The sequence below is a fragment of the Myotis myotis genome, unplaced genomic scaffold (genome assembly GCF_014108235.1).
Source record: "Myotis myotis isolate mMyoMyo1 unplaced genomic scaffold, mMyoMyo1.p scaffold_m19_p_1, whole genome shotgun sequence".
Taxonomy (NCBI): Eukaryota; Metazoa; Chordata; class Mammalia; order Chiroptera; family Vespertilionidae; genus Myotis; species Myotis myotis.
This window is the reverse complement of record NW_023416313.1, coordinates 107,943,517-107,970,859: the sequence shown is the minus strand read 5'-3', so window position 1 is coordinate 107,970,859 and position 27,343 is coordinate 107,943,517. Positions and strand designations below refer to the sequence as shown.

At 38.4% G+C, this 27,343-nt stretch overlaps 1 protein-coding gene across 1 annotated transcript in view; it reads left to right on the top strand.

Annotated features, from left to right (window-relative positions):
• The window catches only part of MDGA2 (MAM domain containing glycosylphosphatidylinositol anchor 2), a 954,748-nt gene that overhangs the window by 805,131 nt on the left and 122,274 nt on the right, over positions 1-27,343 (top strand). The window contains exon 9 of the mRNA XM_036347018.1: positions 13,691-13,960. Within this exon, the coding sequence (XP_036202911.1) occupies positions 13,691-13,960 (270 nt within the window). The remainder of the gene's footprint in view (positions 1-13,690; positions 13,961-27,343) is intronic.

The window sequence follows — 27,343 nt, the reverse complement described above, 5'->3', positions numbered from 1 at the left end:
ACTGGTGGCTCTCAACCGCTCACCTGACTGCCCCCTAACCACTCCCCTGACAGCCTGCTCACCCCCTAACCACTCCCCTGCCAGCCTGATCAACGCCTAACTGCTCCCCTGCAGGCCCGGTCCCCCCAACTGCCCTCCCTTGCTGGCCTGGTCACCCCTAACTGCCCTCCCAAACAGGCCTGGTCACCCCTAACTGCCCTCCCCTGCTGGGCTCGATTTTCCCCAACTGCCCTCCCCTGCCAGCCTGGTCACACCTAACTGCCCTCCCCTACAGGCCTGGTCACCCCTAACTGCCCTCCCCTATAGGCCTGGTTGCCCCCCAACTGCCCTCTCCTGCTGGCCTGGTAGCCCCCAAATGCCCTCCCCTGCAGGCCTTGTCCCTCTCAACTGCCCTCCCCTGCTGGCCATCTTGTGGCAGCCATCTTTTGCAAGGGTGTGATGGTCCATTTGCATATTACCTCTTTATTATATAAGATTTGTAGTATTTCTTGACTATTGGCATGTGTGTTAAATGTTTTCCTTAAATTACAGTAGAGAGCCATTTGTTGCCTAAATTAGAGTGATATATTAATTTTAACATTTTCTGTATATGAGTGGTTCCTAACATTATCTTTCATCAGAGTGTTTATCTTTTTATAAGGCAAACAAGTAAAATAGAACATATGATCACTATATTTGATGGTACAATTTTGCAGCCACTGAAATTACAATTATTTTGGTTTTGTTTTCTTGCTTAGTTTGGTTTGCTGTTTTAGTTTAAAATATTTCATGTATACATACATAGTATATAAAGAATGCCTTCAACCTTCAAAGAAAATAAGATAACTAAAATAGCTATTAAATATAAAAACACTTTTCAAAAACATTTATCTTTATTGTTGAAAGTATTTACAGATGTCCCCTGTTTCCCCCTTTGACTCCCTCCACCTGTAACCCTCTCTCTAGGACTACCACACTATTGTCTGTGTCCATGGGTTTTGCATACATGTATATGCATATAAATTCTTTGGTTAATCTCTTCCCCACCACCACCCCCTTCCCGCTGAGATCTGTCACTCTGTTCCATGCTTCCATGTCTCTGGATCTATTTTGTTAATCAGTTTATTTTATTCATTAGATTCCACATACAAGTGATGCCTTGTGATACTTCTGTTTAAAACACTTTTGGGAGTAAATAATAAGCCAAGAGCAAAAACTGAAAATTAAACAACTTCCCTTTTATGTTTTTGGAGATGATGTTCATTTTTTTCTGTCTGTATTATTTTTTGTTGTTTTGAAATTTGTTTTCTTCATTTTCTTTTTCAATTATAGCTGACATTCAATATCATTTTATATCAGTTTCAGGTGTACAGCAGAGTAGTTAGACACTTACGTAATTCATAATTGATAAGACTAGTACCCACCAGGCACCATACATAGTTATTACAGTATTATTGACTATGTTCCCTAAGCTGTAGTTTACATCTCTGTGACTACTGTGAAACTTTCAAGTTGTTATTCTAAATCCCTTCACCTTTTTCACTCAGCCCAGCAACCCCTCCCATCTGACAAACAAGAGTTTGTTCTCTGTATCAGAGTCTATTTCTGTTATGTTTGTTTGTTTATTTTGTTCTTTGGATTCCTTTTTTTTCTTTTTTATTGTTTAAAATATTATAAATAGTAGTACATATATCTCTTTTTTCCCCCATTGACCTCCCCCCAACCTCTCCCATCCCCTGGCACATGCCCTCACCCCCCCTAGTGTCTGTGTCTATTGGTTATGCATATATGCATGCATACAAGTCCTTTGGTTGATCTCTTACTCCCCTTCAAACCCTCCCATGTCTTCCTGCTAAAGTTTGACAGTCTGATGCTTCTTTGTCTCTGTATCTATTTTTGTTCACCAGTTTAGGCTGTTTCAAAATCTTAGCTATTGTAAGTTGTTGGGGGTTTTTTCTTTATTGTTTAAGGTATTACATATGTGTCCTTATACCCTCATTGCCCCCCACTCCCTACTCATGCTCTTACGCCCCTGGTGTCTGTGTCCATTGGTTATGCTTATATGCATGCATACAAGTCTTTTGGTTGATCTCTCCCCCTTACCCACACCTTCCCCTGCCTTCCCTCTGAGGTTTGACAGTCTGATCAATGCTTCTCTATCTCTGGATTTGTTTTTGCTTTTCAGTTTATGTTGTTAATTATATTCCACAAAGTGAGATCATGTGATATTTATCTTTCTCTGACTGGCTTATTTCACTTAGCATAATGCTCTCCAGGTCCATCCATGCTGTTGCAAATGGTAAAAATTCCTTCTTTTTACAGCAGCGTAGTATTTCATTGTGTAGATGTACCACAGATTTTTAATCCACTCATCTGCTGATGGGCACTTAGACTGTTTGCTCTGAACATAGGGGTGCATATACAGTGGGGCCTTGACTTACGAGTGTCCTGACTAACGAGTTTTTTGAGATACCAGCTGTCTCTCGGCAAATTTTTTGCATTGAGTTGACAGAATAATTTGAGTTAACGAGCTCCTTAACGAGCTCCTTAACAAGCTCGGTCTCAGAACGAATTAAACTCGTAAACCAAGGCCCCACTGTATCCTTTTGATTGGTGTTTCTGTTTTCTTGGGATATAATCCTAGAAGTGGGATTACTGGGTCAAATGGGCCATTTTGATTACTATAGCCTTATAGTATTCTTTGATATCAGATAACATGACACTTCCATCTTTGATCTTCTTTTCAATTTTTCTGTGGCTATTGGGATCTTTTGTGGTTTTGTGTGCATTTTATACTTATTATGTATTCTAGTTTTGTGAAAAAAAAATTGTATTTTGATTAGGATAGAATTAAAATTTAAGATTGCTTTGGGCAGTGTAGACATTTTAAAGATGCTAATCCTTCCTATCAATGAGCATGGTATATGCTTCCATTTACTTGTATCTCTAATTAGTTTCTACAATGTCATATAATTTTCTGACGCTGATTACCTTCTTGATTAAATTTGTTCTTATGTATTTTTGATGCAATTGTAAATGGGATTGTTTTCTTAATTTATTTTCTGATGATTTTTATTGGTGTATAAAAATGAAACTGATTTCTGAATATTGTGTACCCTGCTACTTTACTAAATTCATTTATCAGTTTTAATACTTTTTGGTGGACTTTTTAGGTTCTCTACATGTAGTATCATGTCATCTGTAAATAATGACAGTTTTACTTCTTCCCTTCCAATTTGGATTCCTTTTATTACTTTATTTATTTATTTTATCTGAGTGTTGTGGGTAGGTCTTCTGATGGGGTTTATTTTTAATCTCCTTACTACAAGACTACATCATCATCCACTTCTTTTTGGCCAAAGATTGGGTTTTCCATTTTCATAGCAAGATTTCAAGGATAATGTTTTTGCTTAGTATCCTCTTTGTGAAAATTTCTACGTCTACCAAGTTAGCTACTTGTGATTATTTGTATAATAGATTTATACAAGATTAATGCATTCATATTATATTTGTAAAAGCAGACACATGTTTTCTTAAGTAAAATCCTGTGACTTATTTAGAGCAATAAACATATAAAATGGCAATGTAGAATGGACTTCTAGATAAAAATACAACATATAAAATATGTTTTTGGTAAACCAATATAGCTTCATATTTTACCTAGTTGGGACTTTATCAAATAACCATTTATATTTGGATGTAGAAATATTGGCAGAAATAAACTTAATGGATTTTCTAGTTATAATCTATAATAATAAAAGCCTAATATGCTAATTAGACCGGACAGCCGAACGACCTTCTGGACATCATTCCGGATGAAGCCGCAGTAGCAGGGGCCAAGGCAGAGGACCAAGCAGGCAGAGGAGTTAGGGACAATCAGGCAGGTAGAAGTGGTTACGGGTGATCAGGAAGGCAGGTGAGTGGTTAGGGGCAATCAGGCAGGCAGAAGTGGTTACGGGTGATCAGGCAGGCAGTTAAGAGCCAGCAATTTCGGATTGCAAAAGGGATATCCGACTGCCTTTTTAGGCCCAATCCCGCAGGGATTCCTGGGAGATTAGGCCTTCCCTGCAGGATCGGGCCTAAACCGGCAATCAGACATCCCCTGAGGGGTCCCAGATTACAAGAAAGTGTAAGCCGGGCTGAGGAACCCCCCAATCCGTTCCACGAATTTCGTGTACTAGGCCTCTAGTCACTTATAATAAAAATCGAAAATGAGCAGTTTCTCTGTGTTTCTGGTTTTCTTTATTAGTCGGTATCTATTCTTGTGAAAGGAAGAAATACTAGAAGTTAACTCATTCTAATTTTAACCCCTTCCATTTAACATTTTCAAAGACACTTGACATTATCCTTCAAGGAAAATCTGAGGTTCTTGGACTCTACTACTTTCTGAGGACAGAACTTGAAAATGGACATTTTTTTTCTAATATAAAAGTTCTAGAGATAATTCTTACTTTTTCAAAGCTGGATAATAAATATGGCATGTGGTCATGTTAATCTTAATAATTTTTTTATTAAATGAAAGTTATAAAGAGTTGAGAATTTGGTCCCAGAATTTGAATAGAAACTATATGTATAAAAGGCTAATATGTTAAGTGTCTGACCGTCTGGGTAATGACGTCACATAGCAATGTCCAACTTCCTCTTTCTAGCAACTAGCCTCCTTGCACTTTCTTCAGCCCAGGAACACAACTTGCTTTATAGTCAGGTGGAAACATTTCCCACTGTAACCAAATGTCTGTGAAGTGTTTTCCTGTGCCTCATCTCATTTGATCCTCACAGAAGTCCTGAAGTAGGTAGGTAGGACACTCGGTGGAATCCTATTTTCTTTTCATTAGCTTGGAAATAGAGATTTAGAAAGCTTAGAAACTTGATCTGACTGAAAAGAAGTAAGAAATGAAATGGTGGACCTTGGAAATGACTTCAGGTTTTCTCACTGCACAGAATATAGTCAAACACTGCTACAGGTAAAATATTTTACCCTTTGTTCTCCCTGTGTGATCTACAATAATAATCTGCTTCATGTTGATATTTACTGCTGTGTTGCTGACAATTACCTGAAAGACAAGTTGGGGTGCTTCACTGGGCTGGAAAAAGTTTAGCTAAATGAGAAAGCAGGTATAATTAAGCAAGTTTATCCTATCTAATAATAGACAAACATGGTAATTGATCGTACCTTCGCTACGCCTCCCATTGGCTAACCAGCGTGATATGCAAATTAACCACCAACAAAGATGGTGGCTAATTTGCATACTGCAGGCAGGGCAGGCCAGGGTGAGCCGCCATCTGGGCCCCCATGTGCTGCCTAAACCGGTCCCCAGCCAGGACCTCCGTGTGCTGCCCTGGGCGGCTGGGACCTCTGTGTGCGACCCTGGGCGGGCGGGACTCCTGTGTGTGGCCCTGGGTTATCGGAACCCCAGTGTGGTACCCTGGGCGGGCAGGACCCCCGTGTGCAGTCCTGGGGGCCGGGGCTTGGTGGCACGATCGGCCCAAGGAAGCCCTATTCTTGCAGGGGCTGCTGGGGGCCCAATTAGAGACACAAACATGCAGGCCCGGCACCCAGCAGCCCCAAGGCAACACCACCTTGGTGCTGGGGCCTGATGGAAGACACAGATCCGCAGCCCCAGGACCCAGAAGCCCCAAGCCCTGCCATCACGGTCCTGGGGCGCTGGGGGGATCAGAGACACAAACCTGCAGGCCCGGCACCCGGCAGACCCAGGCCAGCCACTGCGGTGCTGGGGCTGCTGTGGGCCGGATCAGAAGCACAAACCCACAGGGGGGCCCTGAACCCAGCAGCACCAAACCCCGCCACCACAGTCCTGGGGCTGCTGGGGGCAGGATCAGAGACACAAACCCTGCGAGCCCTGCACAGGACGGGTGCACTGCTCCAGGAGAAGTGCTTTTCCTCCAACCCAACTCTCCCTGGGAGTCCGGCGTGGAGGGCGTTCTCCCTGGGAACCCGGAAATCCACCTCTGGGGCGACTGTGCAGCAGCCACGCCTGGTGAGCCATGGAGAGGGTGACCTACCCATGCAGATGTGTACACTGGCAGAGGCCACGCAGCTGCCATAGTTGAAGTCATCCTTGATGTAGGAGCGGGGGTAGTGGGGATCAGAGTGGGCCAGGTTGGCAATGGAACCCCAGCTCCCCACCGAATGACTAGAGCACACGGTCCTCAGTCACTTCCTGAGCAGCAGTCAGCCCCGACCGGGGATCAACCCGAAACCTAAGTAGGTGCCATGGCAGAATGGAACCCAAACCTTTGTTGTAACAGAGGAGCTCCGACCCACAGCAGGGGCCAGGGCAGCTGGCGAGTGCAGCGGCGGTGGCGGGAACCTTCGCGGCAGCACTAAGGAGCAGAAAGCCGAGCAGTAGGAAGCAGCAAGCAGGTGGGCGGTAAGGAGGGAGGGGTCCCAGACTGCGAGAGGGCACATGCCTGGCTAAGGGACCCCACCCCCATCCCGAGTGCATGAATTTCGTGCACCGGGCCTCTAGTTCTATTTCAAAAAAGGCTAAGTTGACTTGCACATCCATAATACATATAAAGCTCTCACTGGCACTCATTGCATGCATGTGTTTCCATCTGTCATTGTCGATCATGAATTTGGTTGACACTTCTATTATAGAGATAGGGCAAATAGCGATATTAAAATATTACTTCTAGCCCTAGTCGGTTTGGCTCAGTGGATAGAGTGTCAACCTGCAAACTGAAAGGTCCCAGGTTTGATTCCGGTCAAGGACACATGCCCGGGTTGTGGGCTCAATCCCCAGTGGGGGACTTGCCGGAGGCAGCCAATTAATGATTCTCTCTCATCATGGATGTTTCTATTTCTCTCTCCCTCCCTCTTCCTTCCTCTCTGAAATCAATAAAAATATATTTAAAAAATAAAAATAAATAAATAAATAAAATATTTCTTCCAATTGATTTCCTTTCAATGTGCCCAAATTTGTGCACCAGGCCACTAGTATTTCTATAATTTTCTATCTTAAATCTCAACAAAATTAGAAGTCAGAAAGATATAAAGCAATAGACTGTGCATATTATAAATCCAACATTTATTAAAATTAGAATCAATCTCCAACTATATACATATTAGTTTTAATAATGGCATATATAATTTTAAAGAGCAGATGAGTAAGAACAGCATAATTCCTTACTACCTATAAAGTAATGTCCCTAAAATTTTCATTCTAGAACAGGGGTGGGCAAACTTTTTGACTCGAGGGCCACAATGGGTTCTTAAACTGGACCGGAGGGCCGGAACAAAAGCATGGATGGAGTGTTTGTGTGAACTAATATAAATTCAAAGTACACATCATTACATAAAAGGGTATGGTCTTTTTTTTTTTTTTTTTAGTTTTATTCATTTCAAATGGGCTGGATCCGGCCCGCGGGCCGTAGTTTGCCCACGGCTGTTCTAGAATAATTATTTTGAGTAAAATATAAGAAGAGACATTATATTAGGCAGCTGAGAATATTAGTGGATGAATGAAAGATCACAGTAACTTTTAAAAAACAATAAAGATAACATTAAATACAATATACTAAATCAGTAGCATTGTATTTACAAACTGATTTGATACTTTTTATTATCAACCTTGCTTATATTTTTAATGAATTAATTATAAATTTGTTTTCATGTATTTCAGATTATGTACATAAAAATAAAATTTCTGCCTTGAAATCTATTCAATTGCTAAAGTATTCTTTAAATTTTCTGTCTCAAATGATAAAGTCACATCAAATACTATCATTGATTTTAGCCCTAGACAGTGGTGTTCTGTGGTTAGAGCACTGGCCCACACACTAAAACATTTACTCCTAATTACAAAGGTTTGTCCTCAATGTGTATTCCAAAAAATGAAATGCTAAGAGACATATAAAACAGAATAAAGAAGACCCACAAATGATGATAGAAAGAAATGAACACAGGTATTCTTTGAAGACTGATTATAAGTTTTCAAAAATCACTTAGATGAAAGACTACAAACTTAAATCAACAGACTTAAGAAGCCAAGAAAACCTCAAACTAAAAGTGAAAGCAAAACCCATACCTGAAAACATTATATTGAAGCTGTGGAGTATCAAAGACAAAGAGATTTTAAAAATAGCTGGTAGAAAAAAGAAATGCACTTTAAAGTGTGAGACTTTGAGCTTACTTCTCTGCAGAAACAAAATGGTGATCTGAAGACAGTGGAATAATATCCTTACGTGTTGAAAGAAAATACTGCTAACCTACAGTCCTATGTACAAAGAAGTATTCTTTAAGAATGAGCTTAAAATATTTTTATAAAATCATATTAGAACGTTCACTAAAGATATTTTTAAATGATATACTTCAGGCAAAAGGAAAGTGATCACAAATTTGGAAAGTCTATGATGAAAGAAGGAAGTACTCTAAGGGCAAATAAGCTAGCATATACCTGAATAATTCTAAATAAAAATGCAGGTATAAAATTACTATAATTTCCAATAATTTTAATAAAAAGAGAGAATTAAAATTCATGGCTTGGTAGCAAATATTAGAATGGGAATAAATAAGCAAACTCTTATAAGATTCTTATTTTTCCCAGGAGGATGATAAAAGTATTAATGTTTTTAGCTAACTTAAGATGCATGTTGCATGCTCTTGGATAATCAATAAAATAATAGAAACAGAGTAATTAAATTCACAACTAGTAGCAGGAAAAACTTTGAAATAACGAAGTAATCCATCAATCTAAAATAAGACAATCAAAGAAAAAAACAAAACAAATAAAAAGTACAAAATAAGAAGGTTCATTTGTATTCAAATATACCAGTAGTTATAGTAAACGTAAATGAATAAAGTGCCACGAGTTCTGAGTGAAATAGAAAGATCATCAGACTTTTTGGGAAAAATAGAATATAATCACATGCTAACTCATCTACATTTCTCTGAATACTTCCCCATCTCTATGTCTCTATATTAGTTGCATGAACTAATCCCCCTACCTGGAATGTCTGCTCATGCTTACTAACCTGATCGTTTTCTTTATATCCGGAAATCACAGCTCAAGTATCACCTTCTCCGAGACGCCTTGCTGAAACACTTGGGAAGTCAGTCTTCCTAAGTGTTATTCAGTTCTTTACTTTCTACCCTAGAATAGTTTATTTTACTTCAGTTTTATAAATTAGCTATTTATATGTCTGCCTATTTTATTAGACCATAAACTTATAGGCAGACAGGATGTTTTTCTAATCATTCATTTTTTTTTAATTCTTAGCAGTTATATAGGAAGAACTAAAAACATTAAATTCAAGCTCAGCCAGTGTGGCTCAGTTTGCTGAGCATCGTCCCATACACCAGGAGGTTGCCCTGGTTGCAGGCTAGAGTCCCAGTAGAAGATGCGCAGGAGGCATCCCATCAATGTTTCTCATTGATGTTTCTCTCTTCCTCTCCCTTCCTCTCTCTGAAATCAAAACATTTTTAAAGGAAAAAAAACACATTAAATTTATGAATAAAACTAGAATTAGAAGGACAGTTTAAAGATATTTGTTGAAAGAAGCTTTCAACAAATAATAGATTGGCAGTGAAAAGAGCAATAGTATAAAAAGTATATGGAATAACAGGAAAAGAATATGAGACAGGGAACATTTGGTGTGGTAGTCCTAAAATCTTTTAGTATCTTGCTGGAAGGGATAACAGGTAGAGCTGTACAGTTTTGTATTGTACAGCTCAAGAGGTTGCTATAACTATCTAATCAAGGACTTGATTGTGTTGTGCAGTGCAATCCTGAGTGGTCACATACAATTTCTTTAATTAAATAAAGCCCATTGTTAGCACCCAGAAATAATTGTCATTAATTATGACCATTTGGAGTCATTAAGAAAAGGACTATATTTTGACTACTCTAAATAAGGAGAGAAGTGTGTAACACCTTTTAGAAATCTTCCTATCAAAAACAAATATATTAGGTACGAATGTAGCAAGTTTTAATTACATCGAAAAAAATCACAGTTAAGCCAGATAAATGAACATGTTGCCATGGGTTGAAAACCACATTCACTTGTAGTACAATGTGTAAAGTTTGCTTAAGGTTTATACTTGATATTATGACTGGCAGTCAAATAAATTCAGGACAAATAATTTATAAAATAAATGTGTATACTTGTGTTAACTAATTTATTAAAAATGGGTATCCAAAGCTTGGGGACTGAGTCTCACATGGAAATAATTATAATTCACCAATATCTTTATCTGCTTCAAGGTTTCATACTAGTTTGGAGACTCTGAATTTTATATTCATAAGAACATCATTTGGTTTCTGACAGTATAATCCAAGCACAGTCATGATAATCTTTTCTGGGAGGCAGCTAGAAAAACAACAAAAATTAAACAACTAAACTCTGTTAGTTTTACCAGCTTATGCTTTTTTATCATCTCTTTTAAAAAAAATATTTATTTTTGAGAGTATCACAACTGTCTCCCCTTATGTAGTATGTGTCCTATAGGGGCAAGTGGTCAGTTTATTTTCTTCATTAGATTCCTTATTTGTTTATTTAGACTTTTAGATTCAGTTGTTGATATATATGTATTTATTGCCTTCTTCTTCTTCTTCTTCTTCTTCTTCTTCTTCTTCTTCTTCTTCTTCTTCTTCTTCTTCTTCTTCTTCTTCTTCTTTTTCTTCAAGAATATCATTCAACATTTTATGTAATACTGGTTTAGTCATGATGAACTCCTTTAGCTTTTTCTTATTTGTGAAGCTTTTTATCTGAACTTCAATTCTAAATGATAGCTTTGCTGGGTAGAGTAATCTTGGTAGGAGGTCCTTGCTCTTCATCAATTCAAATATTTCCTGTCAATCCCTTCTGGCCTGCAAAATTTCTGCTGAGAAATCAACTGATAGTCTTATGTGCACTCCCTGCTTTTCTCTTGCTGTTTTTAAGGTTCTCTCTTTGTCTTTAACCTTTGGCATTTTAATTATTATGTGTCTTGGTGTTAGCCTCTTTGGTGTTAGTCTCTTGTTTGGGACTCTGTGCTTCCTGGACGTGTAAGTATATTTCTTTCACCAGATAGGGGAAGTTTTCTGTCATTATTTCTTTTTGTTTTAACATTTTATTGATTTCAAAGAGGAAGAAAGTTGGAGAAAGAGATAGAAGCATCAATGATGAGAGATAATCATTGATTGACTGACTCCTGCATGCCCTACACTGGAGATAGAGCCCAGAGCCCAGGCATGTGCCCTGACCAGGAATTGAACTATAATCTCCTGGTTCATAGGTCAATGCTCAACCACTAAGCCACATCGACCAGGCTATTTCTTCAAATAGATTTCCAATTTCTTGCTCCCTCTCTTCTCCTTCAGGCACTGCCATGATGAGAATATTGGTACACTTGAATATCTCCCAGAGGCTCCTTATACAATCTTCATATTTTGGATTCTTTTTTTCTTTTACTCTTCTGATTTGGGTGTTTTATGCTTCTTCATATTCCAAATTGCTGATTTGATTCTTGGTGTCCTCTACTCTACTGTTGATTCCCTGTAAATTATTCTTTATTTCAGTTATATATCCTTCATTTATGACTGGTTCTTTTTATGTTGTTCATGTTCTCATTAATTTCCTTGAAAATCTCACTAAGTTCCTTGACCATTGTTTTGAACTTTGTATATAGTAGTTTGCTTGCTTCCACTTCAGTTAGTGCTTTTTCTGGATATTTCGACTGTTTTTTTTATTTGTGACATGTTTCTTTGTCTCTGTATTTTGGCTGCTTCCCTGTCTTTATTTCTATGTGTTATATAGAATTGCTATGTCTCCTGGAATTTTATAGAGTGGCCTTGTGTAATATGTGTCCTGTAGGACCCAGTGGCTCAGCCTCCCCAGTCACCTGAGCTGGGCACTCTAGGTGCACTCCTGTGTGGACTGTGCATTTCCTGTTTTTGTTGAACCTTGATTTCTGTTAGCATCACTTGGAGGGATTGACCCCCAGGCCATCAGCTACGTGGACCAGCTGCACTACAGTGGAAGAGCTGCTGCGAAGGAGACATTCCTATGGAGCAGGACTTGCTTCAAGTGGGGATTTGGTGCTCACTGAGTCTGCTGCTTGAGTGTGTTTCTCATGGATGTGGTAGAGTTGTAATCTTGCATTGTTTGAAGCTGTCCACTGGGTGCACTGGCCCTGGGGCCTCCCAGGAAATATAAAGTCAGCCACTGCCTATGCCCTGCCTGGGGCCACGCATCATGAGTTACAGAGTGATCTGCAGATGGTTGCTACTAGTGTTGGGCTTAGAATTGCCTAGGAGAGGCCAAACTGTGAACCATGACAAGCTGCTGCTAGTGCCAAGCCTGGGATCACCTATTGAGAAGTATGGGGCATACTGAGTACAGCTACTACTTGTTTTAGAGATTATAGGAAAGTATGAAGCCTGAGCCAATACAGGCCATTCATATGGAAAAACCACTCCAAACAGCGTGATTGGGGCTGCAAATTGGATGGGGAAGGATCTCATGGAATCATCAGGGCCTGACAGACAGTGTGGGCCAGGTTGATGGGACTCAGCTATGGTTCCTGCCAGTCAGCTTTGGGTGGGCGGAGATCTCAACAGAGGAAGGATGACCTGTGTGAGCACCTTCCTCTAGGACAGCGGTTCTCAACCTGTGGGTCAAGACCTCTTTGGGGGTCGAATGACCCTTTCACAGGGGTCGCCTAAGACCATCAGAAAACACATATTGAACATACAATTACATATTGTTTGTGTAATTAGTCACTATACTTTAATTATGTTCAATTTATAACAATGAAAATACATCCTGCATATCAGATATTTACATTTTGATTCATAACAGTAGCAAAATTACAGTTATGAAGTAGCAATGAAAATAATTTTATGGTTGGGGGTCACCACAACATGAGGAACTGTATTAAAGGGTCGCGGCATTAGGAAGGTTGAGAACCACTGCTCTAGGAGAAAGCTGCTCCCAGTTCCTGCCCTGATGCCTGACAGTTTAGTTCCTCCCCATATGGCCCTGGATCCCTTCAATCTGCTGCCCTAGCACTGGAGTTCAGAGGGAGTTAGTCCAAGTAAGTTTGTGCACAGGCCCTTTAAGAGGAACTGCCTAGGAATCTTACCAACCCTCCTATCTCCCTCAGCCTCATTCCCCTCTGGTTTTTACAGACCAAAATTACAGGGACTTTCCTTTCCAGCAAGGAACCCTTGATGAAGGGCTGGGGCTCCTTGCTCCTAACTGGGACCTCCACAGCCAAGATATCCCTCCCAATTAAAAAATAAATAAATAAAAATGCCACATGTGGGTGTTGGACCAGCCCATTCTGTCCTTTCCCAGCTGAAAATCCTGTGCCTAAATATGACTCTATCCACCTCTTATACTCCTTCCCTATTGTTGGATATATTTTAAAATAACTTTTCACAATAAGAATAGCTATTGCCTTACCCTGGCTGGTGTAGCTCAGTTGGCTGAGCATCCTGCCATGCACTGAGAAGTATCTGGTTCGATTCCTGGTCAGGGCACATGCCCAGGTCATGAGCTAGATCCCCAGTTGAGGGTGTGCTAGAGGAAGTCAGTAGATGTATCTCTCTCATCAATGTTTCTTTCTCCTTATCCCTTTCTCTCTCTCTCTCTCTCTCTCTCTCTCTCTCTCTCTCTCTCTCTCTCATCAATAAAAACATATTCTTTTTAAAAAAGAATAACCATTGCAACATATTTTACCTGTTTTAACATTTCTTTCCTACAGATCCTCCTGCTGTGGAACCAGCATTTTTGGAAATCCGGCAAGGACAAGAGCGAAGTGTCACTATGAGCTGCCGGGTTCTGAGAGCTTATCCCATACGGGTACTGACTTATGAGTGGCGCTTGGGCAACAAATTATTACGGACAGGTCAGTTTGACTCTCAAGAGTACACAGAATACCCGGTGAAGAGTCTTTCCAATGAAAACTATGGGGTTTATAACTGTAGCATCATAAATGAAGCTGGAGCGGGGAGATGCAGCTTTCTTGTTACAGGTAAGATTCCAAATATTTTGCATATATATATATATATATATATATGATTTTCAAGAAATCTTAAGCTTATGCCAATATAAGAATGAAAGCATTTTGAAAATTTATGGAGCATACTATGAGCAGCTCAACTGTTCTGGTTAGAACTCTATTTATTTGTTTTGATGAAAAGTCTATTTTACTAAGTAGTTAAGATAGTTTATGTGTCTATAAATTAGACAGAAGTTTATGTGAATTCAAGTAGAGTTGGTGATAAAGTTAGTTTGCTAGCTTTATTTAGATAAAATTGCAGATGTTAATGAATACATATTTTATTCTGCAATTCTAAAATCCCTTGGGAACCAATACCTGTTTGATTTCTTAATAGCAGAAGAGTTCTTTCTTTATAATTTGTTCTTAATTATTTATTACTCTTAATTTGTGGTGAATTTCTATTTTGTCCTTGGCTTACTGTAAATTTACAAACATTCAAAGGGAAAGCAGTAAAGTTGTATTGCGTAAAATGAATTAGAAGTATCAACATTTTTATGTTATTATTTTTTAATGTATTAAAAGAAATGTCAAGCCTGTGTTAAACCTCGGTTATCTATTTAAATTATTTTTATTATCTATATACTAAAATAAATTTGAGTGTGTGTTTTTTTTGTTTGTTAATTTTTTTAATTCTCATCTGAGAATATGCTTTTATTCATTTTAAAGAGAGAGGAAGGGAGAGAGAGCGTGAAATATCAATGTGTGAGAGAGACATTGATTGGTTGCCTCCAGAACAGGCCCCAACTAGAGATGGAAATAACAACCTAGGTATGTACCCTGACTGGAATCAAATACACAACATTTTTTTGATGTATGGGATAATGCTCCAACCAATTGAGCCATCCAGCCCGGACCCATTTGTGTTATTTTTTAGGTAGGGTTGAGGAGTGTAGTAAAAAAGAATATAATCATTTTTATTATTATTTTGTCTTAGTTAATATTTTTACAATAGTTGGAGTGTTTATGTTTGTAAAAGAAAAACCAGACATTGTATGTAATCTAAAAAGCAATTGTAAAAATTATGATTAAAGTTTTTTAGACTTCATTACAACTTCTTCATTGGTAATATAAATTTTTATTTAAGAAGATCTTATAAGAAAAATCTCTAACTATTAATTATTTAGACATTTTTGCTTCCTGAAATGGAATATTAGGTAGATAAAAAATAATTAATTGACCAAAGATGTCCTATCTGCTGGATCTTATTACTTCTTGGTTTCCCAACTCTTTTTATTAACATTCAGTTGAACTTAAAGCTTTTCTACATTGATTCTTAAAATAAACTATTACAATAAAACCTAAAGTTCCTAGGACAATATTATTTACATGGTGATGCTAATTTTTATCCCTAGGAATATTTAAAAGGGAAAATGAATGTAGTCAATTATTCTATAGGATAATTTTTAAGTGACATAATGTAATTTCTTTCATTCTATGTTTATGGATTATTTTCTCAAAGCAATAAGAATCACAAAGATAATTGTTTTTTACATATTGATGCAAATAGAGCATCAGCCTTTCTTTAATCTGCCAAACAAAACTGACCTATAAAATTAACTACATCCCTTTCTCAACCTGTGGAGCATATACACATTCTAATTTTCTTCTATGACACTTGTTTTCTAACTTCAGTCTAGTTTGCCTATGCTGACTGCAAGATTTTCACTTGCTCTCTATTATGTGATACAAATTCTATTTTTTGAACTAGAAGACATGCTGAGACCAGAAGGAAAACTAGCTCCATTTTCCCATTTCAGATCCATAGGGTGCAATAAGTAGATTTTGAAAGATACAGAAAGGAATAAATCTGTTATGGGTTGCCCTACAGAGGGAGAGGAAATGGCCCCATGTAGTAATATGTTTCCAGTGTACATTTTTACTTTTCAGTCTTCAGACCAACCTCATTGTTTCCATATATTCACATACAATCTAAAATAGTTTTGAAGAAAGAAAGGAAAATGATTGAATTCTAAATACAGTATAATCCAGGGAAATACATTTAAAAACAATTTTATAAAAACAGAGACTAGAAGAAACTTTGAAAGGCCATTACTTCTTCTAAAACATATCAGAATTAATCATTATGGATTTCCTACAATGCAAAACCCTTTGAAACTATAAGGAAGAGTGTGAATATAAACTGTGCAAGGATACATATATTTTGTGCATATACTTTTATCCACAAAACAGATATTTTAAAACAGTTCTGTTTACTTCCTGAGAACTAAATTAACTATGAAAATTTCAAACTTTTATTGTTATAACTTTTTTACTAAGTTCAAGAGGACTCTCCAACTTGTCATGAATGTTATATAGTCCACTCAAAGTGGACTTGCTCTCACTACACATAAAAATGTATAGAATTGAACTAAAAGGCAATAGAAGCCCTCACATTTATTTTAGCTCTCAGAAAATGCTCAAAAGTTCAGATGTGTTTTCTCTATTTATATCAGGTGCGGGTGAGAGTATGGAGGCGGGAGAGTGGGGTTGTGTTCACTGAGAACTCATACAGGAGTTGAGAATATTTTCCTGTAAAGGAACAAAAAGAATTCATGCAAAGATATTTTGGGAATAGTGATCAACTCAGCTAATAATTCACTGTCCATCTTAGAAAAATATTAATTACAGTACTACAAAATACTACAAAATGTATTTTCATTTATCTTATTCACTGATATTGTTAGGGAGAAGTTAAGCATAGTTCTTTGTGGCTTAAGTAAACTTTGTGAACTATGGTAGGAACCCAAACACCATTTATCATATTTTTATATGGGAAAAAATTTCCAAGTTCCAGAATGTATGTATACATAGTTAAATGTACTTATATTTGTAAATCATTAAGAATTTGATCAATAGAGACACCCAAGGTTCTGGGGGATGGTTTAAAATGATATAAAATTAGTGTAATTGGAGTTTAAGAAAAGAATTAGAATGGGACAAAAAATGTCAAACCCATGGATCCAAACATATTTTGGTACACAAAGCAAGAAAAATAAAAAGAAATCTATACCTAGGAAAACTATAATTCAATTGTGGATAACCAAAGACGGAAATTTTCATGCCAGAATCAAAATGATATTCTGATGACATGCATGACAATTATCCACTCTTTTAGCAACAATATTGGCTAGAAACTACTGGAACCACATCTTTAAATCTTTAAACATCTTTAAAGTAATGCCAGTTTGTAATTTTATATCCAATGAAAGTATACATTAAAACCTATTTTAATATATTTTTTTCTGGAAAATGAAACTAGAGAATTAGTAGTCAGCAAAAGTATACCACAAATTATGGCTAAGAGTATCCTTCATATTAAAAGGAAGGGTTATCAGTGGAAACCAGGGTTTATAGGTGGAAGTATAGGATACTTTCCTCCTGTTTTCTTATAGGAATTTGTGGTTTCAGATCTTATGTTCAAATCTTAATTCATTTGCATGAATTTTTGTGTATAGTGAAAGATAAGGGTCCGATGTTATCCATTAGCATGTCATTGTCCAGTTTTCTCCAAACCATTTATTGAAGAGACTTCCTTCTTCCTTGTGTATTCATGGCAACCCTGATAAAGATCAGTTGACTCAGAAACAAAACTTACTGTTTATTTCTGGGCTCTTAACACATACACACAAACACAAGAGAACTTTTGGAGGCAATGGGTATGTTTTTTACCTGGATTATGGCAATGGTAATGGGAGGTATCCATATATCCAACCTTACCAAATTGTATATATTAATTATGTGCAGTTTTTTGTATACTGATTATCTTCTATAAGGCTGGGTGATAAATGAAATCAAGCTGATAAGATCCAGAAAATAAGTGGGTAAAGATAAGTCTATGTTTCTATTTTTCTTGTAATTTCCCTAATAAATAGCCAAACAAACAATGGTCAGCAAATTCCAACTTGGGGACCAACCAACTGTTTTCCTCAATAAAGGTTAATTGGAATATAGTCTTCCCCATTTGTTTATATATGTCTATGGCTGCTTTCATACTACAACATGAAAGGTGAGTAGTTTTAACAATAACCATATAGCTCATAAAACATATACTAACTAGCCCTTAAAAAAAAGTCAGTCAATCTTTGGATTTTAGCAAAAACAATAACACTGTAAGTTAGGGTTTATAACATATTATGAACTAAAATGTAACAATATTATCACAAATAATGGGATTCATTTGAACTATACTGTTGTGGGAAGTGAATAGAGACCACAGAGAATCATGAAGTGTGAAGTGAAATATGTTAAATGGTACAATACTGCCTCTAATAATGACTCTAAATAGAATCAATAAGTTAAAGTTGCATGGTTTCAGATCTACAGAAACTTATAAAAAGTTTTTTAAAAAGTGGTGCATCAAAGGAACTAAATATATTTGAATTTACTCAAAATGACACAGGAAAAGAGCGCTAGATTAACAACAACAACAACAACAACAAAACATTGAAAGGAAAAGGAAAAAAAAAGCATAATGGTAGACTTTCACCCAATTATATCAATAATTATGTGAAAAGTAAATGAAATTAAATAGGACAGGATTTAAAAAGCAAGATATCGCCCTGACTGGTTTGGCTTAGTGGATAGAGTGTCAGCCTGCAGACTAAAGGGTCCCAGGTTTGAGTCCGTTCAAGGGCATGTACCTTGGTTGCAGGCACATCCCCAGTTGGGGGTGTGCAGGAGGCAGCTGATCAATGTCTCTCTCTCATTGATGTTTCTAACTCTCTATCTCTCTCCCTTCCTCTCTGTAAAAAATCAATAAAATATATTTAAAAAATAAAAAGCAAGCTATCTACAAGATACACACTGCTGTCTACAAAAAACACACATTACACTAAAAGCAAAGACACAAAGAGGAAGAAAGGAAAGCGATGGAGGAATATAAAAACTTTTAAACAACAGACATAAGAAACCTGAGATCCCTATATTATTATCAAACAAAGTGCACGCCAAGCCCTAGCTCATTTTGGTCAGTGGATAGAGTGTCGTTCTGCGGATTGAAGGACCCCAGGTTCTATTCCAGTCAAGGGCACATGACTGGGTTGAGGCCTGGATCCCCAGTAGGGGATGTGCAGGAGGCAGCCAATCAATGGTTCTCTCTCATCATTGATGTTTCTATCTCTCCCTCTCCCTTCTGCTCTGAAATCAATAAAGATACATTTAAAAAAAATTCTTTTAAAAAAGTGTGCTTCAACACATAAAAAAATTTAAGTGCTAAAGAGGGACTTCTTATATAATAAAAGGCTAATATGGAAATTGTCCTCTTGACTGGAAGTTTGACCAGGGAGCAGGGCCAGCCAACCACCCACGGCCCACCAACTGCCCATGGCCCCTTTCCCCGGCTGGCCAGGGAGGGCTGAGCAGACCCCACCTGTGCACGAATTGGTGCACCAGGCCTCTAGTTTAATAATAATAAAAGAAGAATTTATAGAAAATACCTAAGAGTTATAAATATGTGTCTCTAATAATAGAGCTTCAAAATTTAAAAATAAAAGGGTGTCAAGAAAAATAGGCTATTCCATAAATATAGCTAAAAGGTTTTTTGTTGTTTGTTTTTTAATTGATTTTTAGAGAGAGAGAGGAAGAGAGAAGAGGGAAAGAGAAAGAAAAAAAATAAATCAATATGAGAAACATCAATCGGTTGGCTTCCATTCAAAAACCTAACCTGGAATTTAACACACAACCTAGACATGTGATATGTGCCCTGACCAGGAATTAAACCCACAACCTTTTTTTTTTTTTTTTTTTTATGTGGGGTATGGGATGACTCTCCAATTAACTGAGTCACCCAGACAGGGCACTAACGGCTTTAACATCTATGAGTATTCAAGAGAATATGTACACAGAAAATTACAAATTTTAGAAAACCTGGATTATACTATCAAGCTACTAAGCAAAATGATATTTATAGATCATTATACTCAAAGTTGTAAACTATACATTATTTCATGTGCACATAAAATGTTCACCAAGTTAGATAATATGCTAGTCAAACATTTTTATTCAAAGACTAGAGGCTCGGTGCATGAAATTCATGCACAGTGGGGGGGGGGGAGTGTTCCTCAGCCCGGCCTGCAACCTCTCCCAATCCTGGAACCTTCAGGAGATGTCCAACTGCCAGTTTAGGCCCGATCCCAGTGGATCAGCAGTCAGACATCCGTCTCGCAATCCTGGACCACTGACTCCTAACCACTCGCCTGCCTGATAACCCACTCTGCCTGCCTTCCTGAGCACCTCTAACTGTTCACCTGCCTGCCTGATCACCCTTAGCTGCTTCTGCCTCAGCCCCCTGCTGCTGTGGCTTCATCCAGATGGTGTCTGGAATGACATCCAGAAGGTCTTTCGGCTGTCCAGTCTAACTAGCATATTATGCTTTTATTATTATAGATTATTATAGATTGGGAGCAAGACAAAAATACTCTCACCAATCATGAATATTGTACTGCAGGTTCTTACCACTGCAATAACAAAAGAAAAGTAAATAAAGAGTATAGTGGTTACCAGAGGGGAAGAGGTGGGAGATGAGGTGCTTAAAAGGGCCAAGTATCTAGTGATGGAAGATGATTTAACTTCTGGGTGGTGGACACAGAATCCAATATATAGATCATGTATCACAGAAATGTATACTTGAAACCTATTAACCAATGTCACCCCAATAAAATTAATAAAAAGGTAAATAAAATGTATAAGAATCAGAAAGAAGTAAAGCTACTTCTATTTGCAGATCATATGGTTACTTTTGTAGAAAATCCTAAACAATTTATAGGAAAATTGGCTTGAATTAATAATATAATTTAGCAGTAACGTGGGATGCAAAATAGTATCTAAAATCTATCACTTTTCTGTATAATAGCTAAAAAATTGAAATTGAAATGTAAAGATATTTTTCCAATTATATCAAAATGTGAATAAATGTAATAAAGTATGTACAAGACAAAATGAAAAATACAAAATAAAATATTGAGGGAAATGAATCATGACCTAAATAAATGGAGAAATATACCTTGCTCATGAATTGGAAGAATGAATATTGTATTGATGCTTGTTGTCTCCAAATTTATTTATAAATTTAATGCAAAACTCTCATTATGTTTGGTTATTTTTAAATATATTTTTATTGATTTCAGAGAGGAAGGGAAAGGGAGAAGGAGATTGAAGCATCAATGATGAGAGAGACAAAAAATTAAAAATGGAACTTCCAATTGATCCAGTAATCCCACTGCTAGGAATATATCCCAAGAAAACAGAAACACCAATCAGAAAGGATATAAGAACCCCTATGTTCATAGAAGCACAATTTACGATAGCTAAGATTTGGAAACAGCCTAATTGCCCATCAGCAGATGAGTGGATTAAAAAACAGTGGTACATCTACACAATGGAATACTACGCTGCTATAAAAAGAAGGAATTATTACCATTTGCAACAGCATGGATGTACCTGGAGGGCATTATGCTAAACGAAATAGCCAGTCAGGGAAAGATAAATATCACATGATCTCACTCATTTGTGGAATATAATGAATAACATAAACTGAGGAACAAAAATAGAGCCAGAATCATAGAAGCATTGAACAGACTGTCCAACCTATGAGGGAAGGCAGTGGGTGAGGGGGTAAGAGATCAACCAAAGGACTTGTAAGCATGCCTATGAGCATAACCAATGGACACAAATGGGGGAGAGATGGGGAGGGAATGTGCTGGGGGTGGGGGCGGCCAGGGAGAGGTCAATGGGGAAAAATGGAGACTTATGTAATACTTTAAAGCAATAAAGAATTTAAAAATAAAAAATAAATAAATAAAAAGTAAACCCTCAAAAAAAATGGGTAAAGGACCTAAAAAATAAAAAAAAATATGAAAGAAAATCATTGATTGGCTACCTCCAGCACACCCCCTACTGGGGGTCAAGCCCACAATCAGGGCATGTGCCCTTGACTGGAATTGAACCCGGTACCCTTCAGTCTGCAGGCTGATGCTCTATCCATTGAGCCAAACCGGTTAGGGCTGTTTTTGTGTTTGTTTGTTTGTTTTTATTTGAAAAGCATACTCTAGATTTTGTTTTGAAAACTAAGTTCCAACAATAGTTAGGGTAGGGGAGACTTCATACCACTTATTATAAAGCCAAGCAATCAAGTCATGTGGTTTTGTATAAAGATAAATATGTGGATCAATGAAACAGGATAGAGAATCCAGAAATAGACCTCTATGGTCACATATATGGTCAGTTGAGTTTTTAAAAATCGCCAGTATTATCCATTGTGGAAATGATAGTCTTCTGAATAAATTGTGCTAGACCAATTGGATATCCATATTAAAAAAAAACAAAACTCAAAAACATCTTGAACAGTACCTCACACTACCCACAAGATTAATTTAAAATTAATTGTAGATATAAATATAAGAAGATAAAACTAAAAATTTACAAAAAATAGAAGAAAATCTATGCAAATTTGGAATATGCAAAGATTTCTTAGAAAGTAAACAAGATGAAAGCACTAATCACTGGAAGAAAATGTTTGAAATGCATGTGTGTGATAAAGGTCTTATATACAGAACATATAAATAATTATTAAAATTCAAAAATAAGGTAGTCTAATGAAGTATTGGCAAAAAACTTGAATAGACACTGCAGAAAAGAACATACAATTGATCAGTAATTGCATAAAAACTGGTTGCCAGAGAAATAAAATTTAAGCCACAACACTACACACACATTATAATGGCTGAAGTTGAAAAGACTGATAATGCCAAGTGTTGATAAGCATATAGAATAACTGCAGTTATCACACACTGCTTCTGGGAATGTAAAATGGGGTTACTTTTTTGAAAATAGCCATTAGTCTCTCATAATCTTAAATGTGCACTTACTAACATGCCATTTCACTGGTAGATGATTATACAAAATAATTTAAATCTTATGTCTACACAAAGACTTATGCACATTGGGTGGTGGACACACAATTCAATATATAGAAGCTTTATTTGTAATAACCATTTCCATTATTATCATCCATTAGTCATCTCTTCAGGATGATAGACAGAGGCAAAAAATATCCATCAGTAGCTGAATGGATAAACATCTTGTGATCTACTCAATCATAAAAGTGGATAGATGAATTTCAAAAACAACATGTTAAGTGAACAGAACCTGACACTGAAATGCATACTTTCTATTCCATTTCTATTAATTTCTTGAGCAGGCAAGAGGAATATTTAGTAATAGGAATTAGATTCTCATTTGGCTATAGTTAATTGATTACAAAGGAGCAAGAGGTAACTTTCTGCACTGATGGAAATCTCCTATATATGGATTGGTGGGAGTGATTACACAGTTAAATATATTTTTCTAAACATATCAAAATCTGGTCTTAACATGTGTAGATTTTATTATATTTAAATTATACTTCAGTAAAGTATCTATACTAATAAAAGGGTAATATGCTAATTAAACTGGACATCTTCCAATGACCTTCTGGACGTCCTCCCAGACAAGCCACAGTAGTGGGGCCAAGGCAGAGGCAGTTAGGGGTGATCAGGCCAGCAGGGGAGGGCAGTTAGGGGCAACCAGGCTGGCAGGGGAGGGCAGTTAGTGGGACAGGCTGGCAGGGGAGAGGCAGTTAGGGGCAATCAGGTAGGCAGGCAGAGAGGTTAGGGGTGATCAGGCAGGCAGGCAGAGGCAGTTAGGGGTGGTCAGGCAGGCAGGGGAGCAGTTAGGGGCATCAGACAGGCAAGCAAAGTGGTTAGGGGAGATCAGGCAGGCAAGCAGGTGAGCAGTTAGGAGTCAGCAGTCTGGGATTGCGAGAGGGATGTCCCGAATTGGAGAGGGTGCAGGCTGGGCTGAGGGACCCCATCCAACCATGCACGAATTTCATGCACTGGGCCTCTAGTTACTTAATAAATGGGTGATATTTTATAACTAAAGTAAAGTTGGGATTTGGAGGTATTTCATAATATTAATGGCATTTGTTTATTTAATGCTATAATGTATATCATTTTTCTAATCCATATTGTGTTAATATATTCAAGGTAATTATTACAAATGTTCCTCAAGAATCCTTTGTTCCTTTTTCTTCCAACTTCTAAATTACTTTCCGTTAGACAAAGACACTAACCTGTTTATCTAAACAATATTTCCCCTCCCAAGGAAAACTATCATCTTTTCTCAATTATATCCTGTAGTTTAATAGATAGTGACTGTTACATTAAGAATATAGAATGATATAATATGTTGGTAACAATGACCAGGTACACAAGTTAAATCAGAAGGATATGAATCATGTTTTGTAGGGTTAAAGCTGTAAGCAAGACTGCCATTGCTGGGTAGAATAAAGGGAGACAGAGATATCAGCATAATAAAGTAGCCACAGGATTCCAAAACTATTTCTCACAGCTTCCTCATATTATTTTGGTCAGGAATTGGATCCAGTTAGTAGAGAATAAGAAGATAACAGACTGAAGTCATAAATAGTTTCCCCTGAAAGAAAACAAACCTTCATAATATTTACTAACACCAAGAAAGAATAAAACAAAGAAATGAATACAGAAATGAATATGTATATATGAATATTATGTATTTAGTATTTCTATTCCTTTTTAAGGGTTTGTTTAGCACTTTCAGTAGAGTTGGATTTTTCACTAGATGTTGGGTGGTAATAAAACCAATCTAGGGAAGAATCAGAGAAACTTTTAGTTCCATGGAATCAAAGCCATCTCCCCAACCTCCAAGTATGTATTTAAGCATCTGGCCTCTGTCCATCATTCTGAAGAGATGACTAATGGATGATAATAATGCAAAACTTGTTCCAAAGACATGCCAGAAACCTGATAAAATGGTCAGTAGAGAGATTCCACAGATGGTTATCCACAAACTGATCTATCCCCTTTCCTCAAGGGAGATTTCGTGATGAAGCCACAAGTTGAGAAAGTCCACAGAGGTTTCCTTTTTATAAATTCTTTTTGGGTTTCAGACCAGAGGATATAACCAAAGTCTGATACTTTCACATTACTTAAGAAATCTCCTTCTTTCATCATTCTAATGAGCTTTTATCTATTTCTAAAGAACTCATCAAAACGGCAGTTACTAGCAGACAGGATATGACTGCAGGCAGATACCTGCTTTGCAGTCAGATCCAGGCCGGTGCTTCTTAGCAATATGATAAGAACTGTTATTTATGCTCTAATCTTTTTCTTATGCTAGGAGTCTTATTCATAGATCTTTTGGTTACTCTTAGAGAGTCACAGTGATTCAGTTTCAATAACTAGTTTCCTTTATTCACATCTAAATCCACTTTATTAATTCAAGTTATATGTTTGGGAAAAAATAAATGTTCCTAGAAGATAAACAACATACCTTCTGGGCTCCTTTCCAACTCACTTGAACAACTCTTGCTCCATGCCTAAATTATATTCAGCACATTCATATTCAGCAATGGACCACCCACGAGTGCAGCAACAGCACTTGCCAAGAAGTTAATGTGGCCTATAAGTACACCATTGAACACTGAGTTCTCTCAGCCTGAGAGCTACTGGGTCAGTTCATCCATCTTTTCCCCTCCATGCACACATCACAACCAATGCTTCTTAGAATGAACACAAGGTTTTTAGATATTTTGTAACTTTTAAGATTTTAGAAAATATATAGCTTTAAAGAATATACTTATTTGCAGCTTATTATATACTAGAGGCCCGGTGCACAAAAATTTGTGCACTCTGGGGGAGGGGGGTGCCTCAGCCCGGCCTGTGCCCTCTCGCAGTCTGGGACCCCTCAGGAGATAACGCCCTGCTGACTTAGGCCTGCTCCTGGGTGGCAGAGGGCAGGCCCAATCCCTAGGTGCAGCCCCTGGTCGTGCTCAGAGCAGGGCCGATTGGGGAGTTGGGGTGCCGCCCCCATCATGCACAGAGCAGGGTGGATCGGGAGGTTGCGATGCCACCCTCAGTCACGCTCAGGGTAGGGCCAATTGGGGGGTTGGGGCACCGCCCCCTGTCACACTCAAAGGAGGGTCGATGGGGAGGTTGCGGCACCACCCCCTGTCACGCACAGAGCAGGGCCCATCAGGGGGTTGGGTCTCCGTACCCTGTCATGCACAGAGCAGGGCCCATCAGGGGGTGGGGGAGCTCCCCCCTGTCACGCACAGAGCAGGGCCCATCAGGGGGTTGAGGGGCTCCCCCTTGTCACTCACAGAGTAGGGCTGATAGGGGAGTTGGGGCACCGCCCCCTGTCACACACAGAGCAGGGCGGATCAGGGGGTTGGGGCGCTATCACTCTCACACTCAGGGCAGGGCCAATGGGGAGGTTATGGCTCTACCCCGTCACACACAGAGCAGGGACCCTGGCGGGGGGGAGTTGGGGCGCCGCACCCTGTCATACACAGAGAGTGCCGATCAGGGGGTTTGGGTGCTGACCCCTGTCACGCTGACCCCAGTGCCAGGAGGACTCACGGCTCCGCTGATCCCGGTGCTGGGAGGCATATTACCCTTTTACTATATAGCATAGGGGCCTGGTGCACGGGTGGGGGCCTGCTGGTTTGCCCTGAATGGTGTCCTGGATCAGGGTGGGGGTCCCCATTGGGGTGCCTGGCCAGCCTGGGTGAGGGGCTGAGGGCTGTTTTCAGGCTGGCGGGTGACTGAAGTTCCCAACCGCTCCTTTTTTTCTTTTTTTCTTTTTTTATTCTGGGCCAGCTTTAGCTCTGGCTCCAGCTCTAAGGCCTCTGCTGCTGAAAGCAGGTATCTGGTTTGTTTGTATTCTATAATCGAAACTCTGTATCAACTCCAGCTCTGAGATCCCGGCTCTCTGAAAGCAGGTTTCTGGGGTTTTGTTTAACTTCTATATTTGTTACAATGTTTCAAACTGCCAGCTCAGAGGCTGTCAAGGCAGGCGGGGAACGTTGGAGTCCACCGTCACTGAAGCAAGCAAGCCTCATTCATGTTCGCTTTAAGCTGCCTGGCTGCCGGCCACCATCTTGGCTGGCAGTTAATTTGCATATCTCGCTGAGTAGCCAATGGGAAGGGTAGTGGTCATACGCCAATTACCATGTTTCTTTTTATTAGATAGGATTCATTGTATCTAAGTTAAATAAGATACATGTAGTACTCGTTCTATACATTTAGTCAGTCCTTACCTTCATTAACTCCTGGGTTGATGATACTTTTAGATAATAATATAATGAGGCAATTCTGGTTGAGTCCAGGGGTAAATTTTAATTTACGTTTCTGTACTCCCAATGGCGAGAGTGGGGATTTTCTTTAGATTAGTGGAAGTAGCATTTTACTAGGAAATGCACCTGCTTGTACAGTATCCGTGTGTGAATTCGGAGAACAGTGTCCCTTTCCTGAAGCAGATGTAGCTCCTGTACCAGGG